The sequence below is a fragment of the Pleurodeles waltl genome, chromosome 1_1, assembly GCF_031143425.1.
Source record: "Pleurodeles waltl isolate 20211129_DDA chromosome 1_1, aPleWal1.hap1.20221129, whole genome shotgun sequence".
NCBI classification, from domain to species: domain Eukaryota; kingdom Metazoa; phylum Chordata; class Amphibia; order Caudata; family Salamandridae; genus Pleurodeles; species Pleurodeles waltl.
Window position 1 is genome coordinate 49,136,867 of NC_090436.1, and position 16,437 is coordinate 49,153,303.

At 50.2% G+C, this 16,437-nt stretch overlaps 1 protein-coding gene across 3 annotated transcripts in view; it reads right to left on the reverse strand.

Annotated features, from left to right (window-relative positions):
• Positions 1-16,437, reverse strand: part of LOC138261031 (protein CD300H-like) — a 157,338-nt gene that overhangs the window by 56,311 nt on the left and 84,590 nt on the right. Inside the window, exon 4 of one of the 3 annotated variants that reach the window (XM_069209757.1) lies at positions 1,048-1,134. The exons of 1 other annotated variant lie outside the window; for it this stretch is intronic. In XM_069209757.1, coding sequence (XP_069065858.1) covers positions 1,048-1,134 — 87 coding nt within the window. Of the gene's footprint in view, positions 1-1,038; positions 1,135-16,437 lie in introns of all 3 variants that reach the window. One more of the 3 variants, XM_069209681.1, reaches the window with a different exon arrangement.

The following is a 16,437-nucleotide window of genomic DNA, read 5'->3' on the forward strand; positions in this document are numbered from 1 at the left end:
AGCAGAGGTGCAAAGCGATCCAGGCGGCTCCTTCCCGCGTCCTATGTTGCATAGCAACCAAAGGGGCAGAGGACGTTTGAAATCAGCCCGCTACTGAAAAATACTGAAGCAGTGAGGGAGCACTCATAGGAGCGATGGAAGGACAAAGGGAAAAGAAGCCATCCAGCCTCTAGAGCAGGCGGTGGGGTACTCACACCGGCTGTGGAAATAAAGGTAAATGAAGCAGCTGCTTCTAATCGCTTAACGTAGGAGTGGCAGTGTTTGAAAAACAGCACAGTCCACAGCTGCTAGAGCAGGTTCTGACTAGCCGAATGCAACCTGAACAAGCTGCTCCTAAATGCTCACTGCAGAAATATAAACAAAAACAAAAGACACAAAATAAAACAAGCATTTACAATGCAACGGGTCTCGCGTTTGCTCATGTTAGAGCTGATCGCGTTGTAAACTCCTAACCCGACTTTTCACCTATCGGGCAAAAGTGCATTTGTGTACACAACCCGAAAAAGTGAAATCAACTATGTAAAGCGCTCGACTTCTGCCAAGCGAGATTGTGCTCGTAAATTAGAGAAAAAGAAGTCCACGAGCCCGATGGAAAACAGCGAGCCTCGCATGTTTTCTGTACTTGGTCGATGCGCTCGAGGAGGGCTAGCCACCGGAAAAGGCACCACGTATGCTTGCCTTCGACTAATGAAAGCAAGCAGATTTTATTAGGCAAGCCCACGAACCAATAAAAAACACTGACGTGACGTCGACAGGGCTCCGAGCCCTTTTCTAAATACAAAAGCGTCTCGCTGCGATACGCATGCGCGAGCACATGCAACGCAGGCTCGACCCTAAAAAATAGGATGTTGTTTGGGTTTACCCCATTATTATAGGTCAATTGACAGGTCACAATTTTGGGTGGGGATTTTTTTTTCCCACAGGTGAATGCTGATTCCGAACACAGGGCGCTCAAAGGTCAGTACTGTGACGAAGAATGGTTGAAGAAGGTAATGAATGTCACCTTGTATAAGATGGTCATGTGAAGCTTTACAATACCTTTGGTACCTGGGAAGAGAATGTGGCCTTGTGTGGTGTGGCTTGTGGTCGTATGGGAGCTCCGATGTCTTTGGGTCCAGACTGCTCTGTGCAAAGCTGCAAAAAAGGAAAGAGAATAAAAGAGAAGGATAGCAGTATGCAAGGGATGTCCTTATTTTTTTATGGGGGCTGTGTGTGGCGCTATATATATTATTATATATATATATATGCTTACAAATATGTATTTCTTTTCCTTCCTCCAGAGCGCCATTTACATTGTTTTATTTCAGTTTCAGTGCAATTGTGATTGCTACGCACTGCGTTCTTACACTGAATTCTTGTCAGCGCTCTGTACACTGCATAGTTCATGGTGGCTATGCTATGGTTCCGTTGGTTTAATTTTATATTTTACTATTGGTAGCAGCTGTTCACCTGGCCTCCGGGTAAATAGTGACTTTTCTCTGCAATTTACTCGGCTGGCAGCTAAATAGTAGAAATGACTTACTATTTGGCCGGCGCCCTTGAAGGTAGCAGCAAAAGTTTGCTATTTATGACAGGTGGCTAAATCATAGCAATTTTGCACTGTTTGCCTGGCAGCCATAGAAATAGCAGAAAAACTACACTATTTACCCAGCTGCTGGCTATGTAGTAGAGATTCTGCACTGTTCAGCTCCTTCTGTGCAAATAGCATAAACCTAATTTTTACCTGGCCGCTGGCTAAATGTTAGAAATTCTGTGCTGCTTGACTGGTAGCCATGCAAATAAATAGGAGAACACATCAATATTATTCTGGCTGCTGACTAAACAGTAGAGATTCTGCAGTGCTTGGCTGTTGGCAGTGCAAACAACACCACCTGGCTGCTGTCTAAATAGTAGAGATTCTGCACTGTTCTGCGGGCGGCCGTGCAAATATAAGATTAATGTCACTATTTACGCAGCAGCTGGCTAAATAGTATAGATTCTGCACTGTTTGGGAGGCAGCCATACACATAACAAGGGAACTTCACCACTTACCCAGATGCTGGCTATATAGCAGAGGTTTTATGACATTTAGCCTGCAGTCAAGCAAATAAAACCTCTTCACTCACTACCGAGCCGCTGGCAAAACAGTACATATTTACAATTTACAACTAAGCCAGCAGCCACATAAATAACACATCCACCTAATTAATTATGTGGCTGCTGTTAAATAGCAGAAATTTAAAATCATTTGTCCAGTAGCCGGGCAAGTAGCAAAAACAAAAATTCTATATTTGCCTGGCATCAAGTTAAATAGCAGCAATTATGTACTGTATTGTTGTTGGCCTTGCAAATAACTTCAAAAGAAACATCTTTATTTAGCTATTGGCTGGCTAAATAATAGACAGTGTGTGTGACATGGTCAGTAGTCATGCAAACATCATGCCATGAAAACAGCATAGAAGCTTCACAGTTTACCTGGCTACCTCCTAGAAGGTCTACATTTTGTTTTACTATGCCTTATGGATATTTCAACAGGTTCTTACACCAGGTAGAACTGAAAACAAGGAGTGAACACAATTGGTATCCATCTTTTTATGAAAGTTAGGGTCCTGCTATATTACATCATTTGCAAAAAGCGGTTGTGAATTTCACACAAACATTTAGGAAATAGAATTACATTTTGGAAACCAACATATGTACTGTTGCTTAACTGACCTGCCTAATTAATATTCATTAGGCAGGTGCCTATTTGCAACCAGCTGTGATTGGCTGTAATCAAAGCAGCCGGTGTTCCTTAAAGGAATCGGTGCTGGTGTAAAAAAAAAAAAAACCTTTTATGGAAAATTCTACCTACTTAGGCTGCCAACATAATTCCAAAGGGAAAGGGGTCCTAAGGGAAACCATTCCCATTTACAAGCTAGTTACCATCCCAATTTGGGAGAGGGGGTCATTAGCTCATCAATGGTTTGCGACAGCAATTGAAATCACAAACCATCAATAAATTCCTTTCTGAATTAGAGAGAGGATGGAGGAAAACACTTTTATGAAGCCTCCTATTAGCAATTCAGAAGCGATTGCAAACATACTCTTACTAATATAAATAATTTTACAACTCATAAAAAGGGTTTTGTAAATAATGATAAGCATTTGTGTGGTCACAAACTCTGTGATTTTGTGACACAAGGCCCTTAGTGCTAAAACTGGCTTAGATGCAGGCACTAACATTTAGGGCTAAATGGCAGACATGTTTCAATGTTTACAGGTTATTTTGACGGTCACGTCACAGAATGCCCCTTCATTACACCATGGGACAAGGCATAGTGAATTGGGAGGCCCTTTATGTAGCTGTCTTGTGCTCTACATGTGCTCCTACGTCTTTACATTTATCTGCAGAGGTGACTAATGATAAAGATGTGTATAACCTTTGCAAGACTATTTTAAGCTGTTTAATCTTCTAAAGCTATGTACTCGCTCTTACTTCCAAAGCCATAGGAATGTACCAGGGCCAGACATAGAATTACCAAAAGACTCCAAATTGTCAGAACACATCTTTTCCAGCAGCAAATTTGGGCATTTTGGATTTATTAATTCTGGTTTAGTTCATCAGGTTAATTAAAGAAAACAGACTAAAACAGCTAAGAACAATGAATGGTAAAAGCGAAAACCAGAACTGGACAGCCATTGAGTATTTAACGTGATTTCATCTGATCCTTACTCTAAATCTGTTGGTCTGCTGGGTATCTACCTAGTCCTATTGTTCTGGGCCTCCTAGGGCTGGCACGTCAAGTCTTCCTAGTTTGGGCCATCCTTATTTTCATTGCCCTGGTCTTTGCGGTACGCCTGGTATTGCGTCTACTGGTCCTAATCCTCATTACATTCTCTTGGGTTGGACCTGGCCAATTTGTTCTGGTTTAGACCCATTTGTCCTCATGGCTCTGGTTGTCCTGGTTTCCCTGATTCTTGCCAGCCTGGTCCTAGTACCCAGTTTTTAGTCTTCCTGCTGCTTCTCCGTGGGCATCCACAGGGTGAAGCAAGGGGGAGGTGCTTGTCCCCCCTGGATTTAGGTACAGCCTGGTGTACAGGCTCACAGTGCAGCATAACACTACGGCCACTGTAGAGTTATGTTGCCTGCACTAGTACGGCCAATAACTTTAAAATGATGACCCCCCCCTTGAAAACATTTCTGCTGACACCCATGAACTCCACTTGGAACTTCAAGTCCTGGTCCCCTTGGTCCTGACTTCTCTGGCCCTCCTAGGTTCGTTCCAGGTCCTGATTATTCTGACCCAGCTGGTCACTTGTCTTAATGGTCCTTCTCCACCATTTCCTGGCCTGGTGTTGTCTAGGTCCTCCTCCTCGTGTTTCTGCTCCACGTGGTACTCTGGGCTGAGGTCCTATGGTCATGGTCCACGTGGCACTCCTAGGGCTGCTCCTCATCCTCTCAGTGTTTATCCTTCTAATCCTCCTCGCTCTGGTCCTGGCCCTTTCAGCTCTGCTCCCACTAATATTATTGCTATTGGCCCCTCGTCTTCCTTGCTTATTCTGGTCCCTTGGTCCTAATGGCAATAAATCTCATGCTCCCAATCTTTCTAGTTCTCCAAGATTAAGTCCTGGTTCTCCTGCTCCTTGTCCTCTTGCTTCTACACCAACTGATCAAGGTCCTCCTTGCTCTGCTCATCAAGATACTGGCCATCCTGTTCTTCATCTTCCAGGCCATCCTGTTCCTAGCCCTGCGGTGTGGACTTCAAGAGTGTGGTCATCCCAGTCCTGTTCTCACTGGTACTGATCTTATTTTTCATCCTCACACTCATCATCCTGGTACTCAAGGTCCTGATTTTCTTTGCCCTGGTCTTCCTCGCCCCCCACAGTCCTTTGTTTCCTAGTCCTCTTAGTTTTTTTCTTCTGGCTATGATTACCTGTACCCCTGGTCTCACCTCCCTGGCACTCCAAGCTATGGTTGTTTTATTCCTGTTTTTCATCTTCATTGCCTTTCTCACGATTATGTGCCAGTTGGTCCTGATCCTGTTGGTCCTTATATTTTGCTTCCATCTGGGCTTAGTTCTCTAGACCTGGCTCACCAACCATCCTAGCGTTGGTCTTCTTGGTTCTGGTTATCGTGGTCCTTCTTGTCGTATTGTGCTTGTAATCATAAACATTGCCTTTTACACATCTTGGCCCTCCTTGGTTCTCCCCGTCTTGGTCCATCTGGCTCTGTTCATTTCTGCTCCTCTTGGCCCTGCTCACTTTATCCTGGTTCTTCCCATCCTGAGCCTCCTAGCCCTGATACCACAGTTTTGTGTCCATGTGTCCATGTAGCATCTTGTGTCCTGCTTTGACTTGTCTTGGTCCTCCTGGGTAATTTCTATGTCCTAATGTGCAGCAATTGATCCAGATTCTCTCTGTTCGAGTCCTCCTGAGTCTGATCATTTTGGTCCTGTCCTTATGGCCACCACTGTTCAGTCCCCTTTCTCTGCCCACTGAGTAAACCCCTATGTCCTAATTTTCAGGGCCTTCTTGGCATTGGCATTATCATGATCTTTTTAATACACCTTGCCCTCTTTGCTCTGGTCTCCTAGGCGTCCGTAGTACCAATCAATTAGGTCTTCCTAGTCTCTTTCTTGCTTATCCTAGTTTATCCTAGTTTACTGGTCATAGTGGCCATTTTCCTCCAGGTGCTGATCTTCATAGTTCTCTTCAATCTATCCCTGATTCTCCTGGCCCTATTCGTCCTGCTTCTTGCCCTCATTGTTTTCATGATAGCCTGAGAACTTACTGATTCTGTACTTTGTGGTCATTCTGGTTACTTCTGCAGATAGTCCTCTGTATCCTGTTTCTCCTGTTTCACAGGCTCCTCGTCCTGACTTTTTGCCCCCTCATTCTATCATCAGTCATCAAAGTAATGCTACCCTGGTTTTTCTTTTACCCTGGTTTGCCTATTCCTAGTCCTTCTGCTCATGGTTCTCCTAGTACATGTAGTCCTGGTACATTTGATTCTCTTGTGCCAGTGTTCTGGTCCTACTGACCTTAACCCTTCCAGTCCCTCAGTTCTCCTGCCCCACCCTAGTCCACCTAGTACTCCTGGTTTGCCTGTTTTATTTTGTTCTTGTCATTCTGATCCTGATCCCCTCTATTATGGTCCTTCTAGTAATGGTCCTCCTGGGACTGGTCTTCCTCATCCCACAGACACTGCCTCTGTTTGTTGTTTATATATGAGACTGAATTGTAAATGAGAGAACCGGACGCAACCTGAGTGACCACTACTTCCCTGAGAAGCCTAGTATATCATGCGCTCGGCTGCCCAATCATCACTATCCTCTGGTAGAGATGGGGCACTGCTAGTTAGCCGTAGCAAAACCCGGATTTAGAGCGACAGGTGACATCCCGCAGTTGGTTAGACTCTGGGGGTCATTCTGACCCCGGCGGGCGGCGGTTGCCGCCCGCCTGGGGGGAACCGCCATTTGCCCGCTCCGCGGTCAAAAGCCCGATGGGGCCATTCCAACTTTCCCGCTGGGCCGGCGGGAAGGGTGGCCTGCAACACTGAAGCCGGCTCCGAATGGAGCCGGCGGTGTTGCAGGTGTGCGACGGGTGCAGTTGCACCTGTCGCGCTTTTCACTGTCTGCTAGGCAGACAGTGAAAAGCAGGCTGGGGCCCCCAGGGGCCCCAGGACACCCGTTCCCGCCAGCCTCTTCCTGGCAGTGAAAACCGCCAGAAACAGGCTGGCGGGAAGGGGGTCAGAATCCCCTGGGCAGCGCTGCCCTGGCGGATTCGCCCAGCCGGGGGAAATCCGTCGGTAAACCGCCGTACCCGGTTTTCTGACCACGGCCCAGCCTGTTGGCGGTGCTTCCGTCATTCGCGGCCCTGGCGGTCTTTGACCGCCAGGGTCGGAATGACCCCCTCAGTTTCCCACACCGTGGACAATTCTGCTGCTCAAAATCCAGTAGTCTCATTAGAATAATGAGAGCCTACGCGACAAGGTTACCCCCTGTCCAAGCAAGGACTCTCACTCTAGTCAGGGTAAGTCACACAAAAACCAAATTATCCTGTGCCCACCCTTTGGTAGCTTGGCACTTAGCAGTCAGGCTTAACTTAGAAGGCAATGTGTAAAGTATTTGTGCAATAAATCAAACACCGTATAGCACCACAAAAATACACCACACAGTGTTTAGAAAAATATATAATATTTATCTGGATAAATGCAGGTCAAAACGATCAAAGATGCAATAAGTAAATGTAGAGATATCACTGAAAAGTGATATAAAGACACTCATTATGACATTAGCGGTAAGTCCCACTTACCGCCATGCCGACTACTGCCAATATACTGCGACTGCAGCGGTATACCGCTAACCATATTATGACCCACACATGCCAATCTGTCACTATACAGACACAAACACAAGTCCGCCAGCCCAAAGGTCAGTGATAAAATGGCAGTAGCAAATCCCAAATGTTACGCCAACAGAACTACGCCCACAACATTATGACCCACAAATTACCGCAGCGGACATTCAACTGCGGTAAACCATTGCTCAAAATACACACACACATACAAAACAACACCACATTGGGAAATTCAAACTACACACACCTGAAACACATGCACACACCACACCCACACACCCACTTCACTATAAAACACACATTACCCACAACCCTTTATGACTACTAACCATTGACAACAGAGAGAGAGACACACACCAAGAGCACCCACAGAACCAGAGCCACAGAACACCATCACCCGTACACCATCCACACACCCCAACACATCACCCCACACACCCTCACACACACCACTCACACTACAACCATGGCATCACAAAGACACCCCAGGTTCTCAGAGGAGGAGCAAAGGGTCATGGTGGAGGAAATCATCCAGGAAGAGCCACAGCTATTCGGATCACAGGTGCAGCAGACATCCATTGCAAGGAAGATGGAGCTATGGCGATGACATCAGGAAGAGGTGGAACGACCTATGGGGGAAGGTGCGTTCCGTGGTTGCAAGACACCAGATAGCTGTACAGAGGACTTGCGGTGGACCCCCACCTCCTCCCCCACAACTAACAACATGGGAGGAGCAAGTCTTGGCAATACTGCATCCTGCGGGCCTGGCAGGAGTAGCAGGAGGACTGGACTCTGGTAAGTCAGTTCTCTATTACTATCACCACCCCTACCTGCATGTCATCACATACCCCCACCCCTACCCTCACTCCCATCACCCCACCACCTCACATACACCCCACCATCACAACCCACCCATCCCAATACCCAGCACTGCATGCAACAATAATGCATGAACACCACTCCACACCAGGCATGGACACCCATCACTACAGCATGCACACTAGAGAGAGTCACCCAGCCCACAAAACAACTACTCACACAAGGCAAAGTTGACAGGGCAGTCACAACCATACAGGGCAACACACCCATGCACAAGATGTCACACGCAGAAACAATAACACTACATTTACATCCCCACAGGTCCCACACCCAACGTCACTGGAGAGGAGGTGCCAGCAACAACCAGTCCCCCCCCAGAAGAGGTCCACAGTGATGACAGCTGCTCTGCTTGCCTGGATCTGGATGACCAACCTGACCAATCAGGGACCTCCGGACAGTCTGTTACCCAGCCACAGTCCCATACCACCACAAGGCCTCCCCCTTCAGGAAACATCACCACAGCACTCACCCAGCGGGCCCATCCCTCTGTACTTAGGACACATCAGTCAGCAGGGTGTCCACCACTACAGGGACCCCAGGACACCCCACAAACACAGCACAATCAAGGACCTGGGGTAAGTGACAGTGGGCACACGGTTGAGGGGACAGAGGCACAGGACAACAGGGAAACTGGGTGGACTGCTGTGCGACAGGGGGAGGACAGGCCCAGGGAACCGACTCTCCACGAGGCACTCACCAACATCCTGGGAGCATACCACCATTCCCAGGAGACGATGGGCCAGATACTGGCCACGTTGCCGGAGACCCAGCAGCTGCAGGAGTGACAGTACCTGGGGATCAGGGAGTATCTGAGGGACATCCACACCACCCTGGTCACCATTGCAGGGGTGCTGGAAGACATGGCCAACACCATGAGGGAGGCAGTGGCACACCAACGTGCCCCTGACACTAGCTAAAACCATGAACAGCCCTCCACCTCCGCTGATGCTAGTGGACAGGAGGCCCCGCCACAGGACCAACAGGCCAGCAGCACCCCTCCCCCTGCAGAAGGAGAAACACCCCACAAATGGTCCCTGCGATCCAGGCAGAAGCCAGAGAACATTGCCAAGACCCCCGCCAGGAAATAAGACTTTCCTGATGGTCACCCTTGTGTCCCACTCTGTCACCCTGTCCACCTTGAACTGCCATTGCTCCCCTTCCAATGCCCCCTTGGACAATGCATCTGTGATACAAATAGATTGGACTCTATCCTGGACTCTCCTCCACCATCCCTCAAGCCCATTGCACATTCCCATTTACTTCTCAGCAATTAAATAAACACCCTTTGAAAAGTATGCAGTATGTCAAATGATTTAAGTATGTGTTCCTTTAACAATCTGTAGACATTGATATTAGACTGTACAGCAATGTATACATAGGTATGACATGTATTGTGCGGCAGTCAATACACCAGGAGCCAGAGTAGGGCACAGATATCTGTGAATAGACATGTCAACGTGTACAGTAAGTGGCCATAGTAGTGGGAGCAGCAGCATGCCAGTGGAAATTTACAACACAAAACTGCAATGGAAGGTGAAGTTACAGTGTCTTACCTGTGTGTCACTGGAAGTACTGACAAATTATAGATTTTCTGTAGTCCACATCCTCATCCTCTGCCTCCTCTGCGTCACTGTCCACAGGCTCCACCGCTGCCACACACCCATCTTCAGCCTCATCTTCCTGCAGAAAAGGCACCTGGCGATGTAAGGCAAGGTTGTGCAACATGTCACGATGATCTGGCACACCTTCTTGTGTGAGTAGCACAGGGAACCACCTGTTAGATTCAGGCACCGAAACCTGGCCTTCAGGAGACCAAAGGTTCGCTCTACAATTCTTCTTGTTTGCCCATGTGCCTCATTGTAACGTTCCTCTGCCCTTGTTCTGGGATTCCTCACTGGGGTCAGTAGCCACGAGAGGTTGGGGCAACCAGAGTCACCTGCAAATACAAATGGATACTAGTTAGCCAGACACCAACCCTTAGGGCCAACCCCACACCCATATGCCAAAATACACTGGGTGGGGACCATGGGCTCACCTATTATCCACACCCGGTTCCTCTGGAGTTGAGCCATCACATATGGGATGCTGCTATTCATCAGGATAAAGGCATCATGCACAAATCCAGGATACTTTGCATTGACATGGGAGATGTACTGGTCTGCCAGGCACACTATCTGCTCATTCATAGAGTGAAAGATCTTTCGATTTCTGAACACCTGTTCTTTTTTCCAGGGGGGGGGATAAAGGCAATATGTGTATCATCTATTGCCCCAATAATGTTGGGGATATGTTCCATTGCATAGAAGTCATCTTTCACTGTGGCCAAATCCTCCACCTGGGGGAAAACGATATAGCTGCACATTTGTTTCAGCAGGGCACACAACACTGTGGTCAGCACGTCTGAGAACATTTGCTGTGACATTCCTGCTGCAAAGGCCACTGTCACTTGGAAGGAGCCAGTTGCCAAGAAATGGAGCACAAGAGGTGCACAAGAGGGGGGATCCCAGTGGGCTGACGGATAGCTGAGATCAGGTCTGGCTCCAATTGGACACACAGCTCTTAGGTTGTGGACCTATCAAGTCTGTAGGTGAGGATAATGTGACTATCCTCCATTGTTGGCAAGTCCACCAGGGGCCTGTACACGGGGGATGTCTCCATCTCCTATTCATCCTCAGCGGCTGTAATCTAGGGGGCAAAACGATGAGCAACTGGTCAGTTTCCGACATTTTCTCAATGTACAATGCATTGCATGTTGTGACAGAAACAGTTGATGTTTAGTCCCAAAATGTGCTTATGTCTGCTGTGATGGCCTGCCCCCCTTGAGTACCTCCGTGCAACTCCTCACTGGTTATCATTGGACCAGATGGGTTACAGTAGGCAATAGTGAAGTACGCCAGCGGTGATGGTACGCACCACTGCGGACGTGACCGCCATTCTGTTCACTCACTTGCTACCTGATCTTCAACAGGAGAGGACCTACACTGCAAGTGCTGCTGTGACCTGTGTCTGGAACCGACCATGGCTGAAGTCACTGGGGAAAGGGCCCCTACCTTCACAGCTGTGGAGTTGGAGAGACTGGCGAATGGAGTCCTACCCCAGTACCGAATGCTGTATGGACATCCAGACCAACAGGTGAGTACACTGTGAGCACTATGCATGGGGCATGAATGCATGGAGTGCTGTGTGTGAAGGCCTCATGTAAGGGGGGTGGTTAAGGGGTCATGGGCAGCGTGCTGCATGTAGGGTGGCCAATGTATGTGCGTAAGGGGATGGGAGGGATATGGTGGGCCATGACTGCAACAGGCCGGATGGTATGACTGATACCATTTTCTATTTTTATTTTTCTGCATGTCAGCGCCCCTCAGAAAAAGGGTATATGGCGTGCCATCACCAAGGACATGCGGACCCTGGGGGTCTACGGCAGGCGGAGCACCCACTGTCAGAAACGGTGGGAGGACCTGAGACGCTGGGCAAGGAAGACGGCGGAAGGCCCAGCTGGGGGTGGACTCCCAACGAGGAAGGGGTGCCCGTCGAACCCTGACCCCCCTGATGTTCCGCATACTGGCGGTGGCCTATCCAGAGCTAGATGGGCACGATCTACCGACGGTGAGGGCACCAGTGGGATGGAGGGTGAGTGGAGCACCACGGTGGAGACAGTTCTGAAAGTGATGCCTCCTCCGATTGAAGCTCCCTGCTGGTGGCGGACACCTCTGTGGCCACCCCAACTACAGGTACAGCCGCCACCCCCGTACCAGCACCGTCCTCCCAGCAGCCCCTCAGCATGTTTCCCACGCCTGGTCACCCAGTAGGGTGGGCATCTCCTTCGCCCCAGGCACCTCAGGCCCTGCTCAGGTAGCCCTGCTGCCCTGAGTGAGGAGGCTACTGACCTCCTGCGATCCATCTCTGTTGGGCAGTCAACCATTGTGAATGCCATCCAGGGCCTGGCAGGGTATTTGCAACATACAAATGCATTCCTGGAGGGCATTCACTCTGGCGTGGTGGCCCAACATAGATCATTCCAGACTATGGCCTCCTTCCTGATGGCAGCCATTGTCAATGTCTCTAGCCTTACCCTCAAACTTCCTCTACCCAGTCCCATTCCCCTGAACCCCAACCTATCCCAAGCACACATTCAGACCAGCATGCACCCAAGACAACACACAGGAGTGGCCCAGGCAAACACAAGCACCACACATTGTCCCACAGGCACTCACAGAAACACCATCCAGATGCAGAAATACCAACATCCACTGCCTCCACTGTATCCCCCTCCTCCTCCTCGTCCACCTCCCTCCCAGTAGTGTCTACACTCACACCTGTATGCACTACATCCACACCCACTGCCTCCATCACCATCACGCCTATCAGTACATGCCCCCTTACTGGCAGTCACCACCCCCACATCCATGCACACGTCCCCTGTGTCCTCACCCACTGTGTCTGTGCCCCCTCCTCCCAAAGTACACAAAGGCAAGCACTCAGACACCCAACAACCATCTACGTCACAACGGCCTCCAGCCCATGCACCCAAACACAGCAGATAGACACCTCCTATTACCACTCCCTCTTCCTCCACTCCCAAACCTTTACCCTCTTCCCGACCCAGTGTCCCTAAAAAGCTTTTCCTCCCACCCAAGGGGAAGGGCAAGGAGGCACCACCAGCTGCCAAGGGCAAGGGCAAGAAGGCACCACCAGCTGCCAAGGGCAAGGGCAAGGACGCACCACCAGCTGCCAAGGGCAAAGGCAAGGAGGCACCACCAGCTGCCAAGGGCAAGGGCAAAGGGCCTGCCCCTGCAGGCAGGAGGGACAGGAGGCCTGGTGCTGTGACAGGATCTGAGCCCCCGCAACCAACCATGGCGCTTCAGCAGTTCGAAGCTGCAGGGGAAGGGCTGGAGCCTCCCCCCACCACTGGCAGCACCTCCACCTTCACCACCATCAGCACCACCACTAGCACCACTGGCAGCAGCCCCAGTGGGCAGCTGTAGGAGGCTGCAGGGGAAGGGCTGGAGCCTCCCCCCAACACTGGCAGCACCGCCACCTGCACCACCATCAGCACAGCCACCAGCACCACTGGCAGCAGCAGCAGCCCCAGTGGGCAGCCGTCCGAGGCTGCAGGGGAAGGGCTGGAGCCTCCCCCCAACACTGGCAGCACCGCCACCTACACCACCATCAGCACAGCCACCAGCACCACTGGCAGCAGCAGCAGCCCCAGTGGGCAGCCGCCCGAGGCTGCAGGGGAAGGGTTGAAGCCTCTCTCCACAACTGGGAGCACTGACACCTGCTCCGGCACTGCCACCACTGTGCAGCCGTCGCCGCCGGTGGATGGACTGTAGTCCTGCCTCCATGGAGTGTTAGGTACCCTGCCCACTGCAAATCTTGTGGGTATGACACCCAGGTGAGAGACTGTGACCTTGCACTCCCCAAGTGCTGCATCACAGGGCACAAGGCCCCCTCCAGAACCAGTGGAAGAAGACATCCACTCACCACATCCTTGCCAGAATGAAGCACACTGGGCACAAGCCCCCCCCCCCAGAACCAGTGGAAGAAGGCATCCACTCACCCACTCCTTGCCAGGATGAAGCACACCGGGCACAAAGCCCCCTCCAGAACCAGTAGGAGAAGGTAATCCACTCACCCCCTCCTTGCCAGGATGAAGCACACTGGGAACAAGGCCCCCTCCAGAACCAGTGGAAGAAGGCATCCACTCACCTCCTCCTTGCCAGGATGAAGCACACTGGGCACAAGGCCCCCCTCCAGAACCAGTGGAAAAAGGCATCTACTCACCCCCTCCTTGCCAGGATGAAGCACACTGGGCACAAAGCCCCCTCCAGAACCAGTGGAGGAAGGCATCCACTCATCCCCTCCTTGCCAGGATGACGCACACTGTTCACAAAGCCCCCTCCAGAACCAGTGGAAGAAGGCATCTACTTGAAAGACTGTGGCCCTGCACTCCCCAGGACCAAGCATTTTGGCAAACCACCCACTAGAGAGACTGTTGCTTTGCACTCCCCAGGACCAAGCAGTGGGCAAAACACCCACTAGAGAGACTGTGGCCTTGCACTCCCCAGGACCAAGCAGTGGGCAAACCACCCACTAGAAAGACTGCGCCTTAGCACTCCCCAGGATCAAGCAGTGGGCAAACCACCCACTAGAGAGACTGTTGCTTTGCACTCCCCAGGACCAAGCAGTGGGCAAACCACCCACTAGAGAGACTGTGGCCTTTCACTCCCCAGAACCAAGCAGTGGGCAAACCACCCACTAGATAGACTGCAGCCTTGAACTCCCAGGAAATCGCATAGGGCATGTGGCCCCCTCCAGGACCAGTGGTGTTGTACCATCTTCTGGCTGAGGTGCCCCCCATTCTCCGTCCCCCTGAGGTGCCTGTGTATTTTTCACCTGAAGCCCCAGCAGTGTTTTCTCCGTGTTGATGCAGGAGTCAAGTGGGGCCTTGGCCTATGTGATATGGCCCTGTGGCCCACAGACATTATGGACTGGGCAGTGTCCCTCCGTTTGTATATCTGTGTGCATCTGGTGCAGTTCTCCAGAGTGCAGTGTCCAGGTGCAGGTCAGGGGTCCTGCAGGGTAGTCCTTCTTCTCCTGTAGTTCTTCCTTGTTGGAATCTGAAAGGGATCTGAGGTGTGGGTGCAGGTCTGCCAGTTTTATCCTTGCTCCTGGTTGAAAAACAGGGGGGTCCTGGTTCTCCAATCAGGAGCAGGGTCCTTCCCCCTGTGATGACCACTTCCTGGGATGTGTGGCAAAAATCAATCCCAGGGAGCAACGTTCCTCAAAAATCCATAATGGCTGAAAATGATTTTTGGAGGTTACATCTGGCTGAGCCCAACCACTGGTGTGGCTAAAAATCCTAAACACACACCTCTCATGCCCTCTCCTAATCTTATCAAGGGGGCACCTAATTGTCTGGGTTTGCAGGATGTGAGGTTGTCGCTGGGTTGCTCCAAATGTCCCTCTCGGCCTTTGAAGACCAGTTTGGCGCCCCCCCTTCCTTCTTCACCATCTGCTGAGGGGAGATGTCCTCCCCCAGGCACATTTCTTTGTGCTGAGCCAGGCCACTTCAAACCTCATCAAGGCAGCCTGGCCAGGCTGCCAGAGGCTGGCCAATCAGAGCACAGCAGCAAAAAACACTGCAGGGCTGAAGTTGGCAACTTTTCAGGTAAAGTTTAAAACTCTTTACCTGAACAAGTTATGTTAAATCCCACAACTGGAAGGTCAATTAATTTGATACCAAACTTCTTGTATCTGTTACTTAAGGGGATTTTTAAAATTAAAGTAAAGGCTCCCCATTTTAGCTATTGAGGCCATTCACTACAATGGGGGAAATACGAATTTGGCTGTTTTACCTCACCATGGCTTATAAAACTATTTTTATAAGGTCCCTGCTTATAGTTACATGGCACCCAGCCCTAGGGGCACATAGGGCACACCTTAGGGGTGACTTATATGTAAAAAAGGTAAAGACTTTGGAACTACTTTTAATTCCAAAGTCGAATTTGCATGTAACATTAATTTAAAAGCAGCCAGCAAGGCAGGCCTGCCTTTAAAATGACACTGGGCACCTCAGCAGTGCACCTAAGGGGGTCCCTAAACCTCCATGCCCTACCGTATACTAGGCACTTATAGGTAGGTTGACTGAGCCAATTATAATTAGCCTAATTTGCATACTGATTTTACACAGAGCACAGGCGCTGGGACTGGTTAGCAGTACCCAGGGCACCATCAGAGTCAGGAAAACACCAGCAAAAAGTGAAAAATGGGGACAAAAAGTTAGGGGGCCTCTGCAATCAGCCCTGTTCTCTCACAGCCATGTAGTGCAGCGCAGCAAGTCACCTTGCTGCACTGCGTGACAGAGAAAGGGCAGGTATGCACTGTATTTAAGGCAATACAATGCATTTCTGCCATTTTCTCTTCACTGGCCCTCTTTTGGCAGCTTAGCACCAACGTAGACACCCTTGCACCATGGTGCAAGGGTGCCTGCATTGCATGCAGGATTGTTTTGTGCAGGAAGGGACAAATCTGGGAATGTAGAAAAATTGATGGGAGTTGCATGGGAACACGGACGCTCCACCCATGGAACGCCTCCCTAGGGCCCAGTAGCACAATGAGTTGCACTGCGTTGCCTTACTCCAGATTTATGGAGCCACTCAGGGCCAAGCAATGTGTCATTGTGTGGCTTCATAAAGTTTACTTAAGGTTTGTGCTGCTCTTGCACCACATTTCATG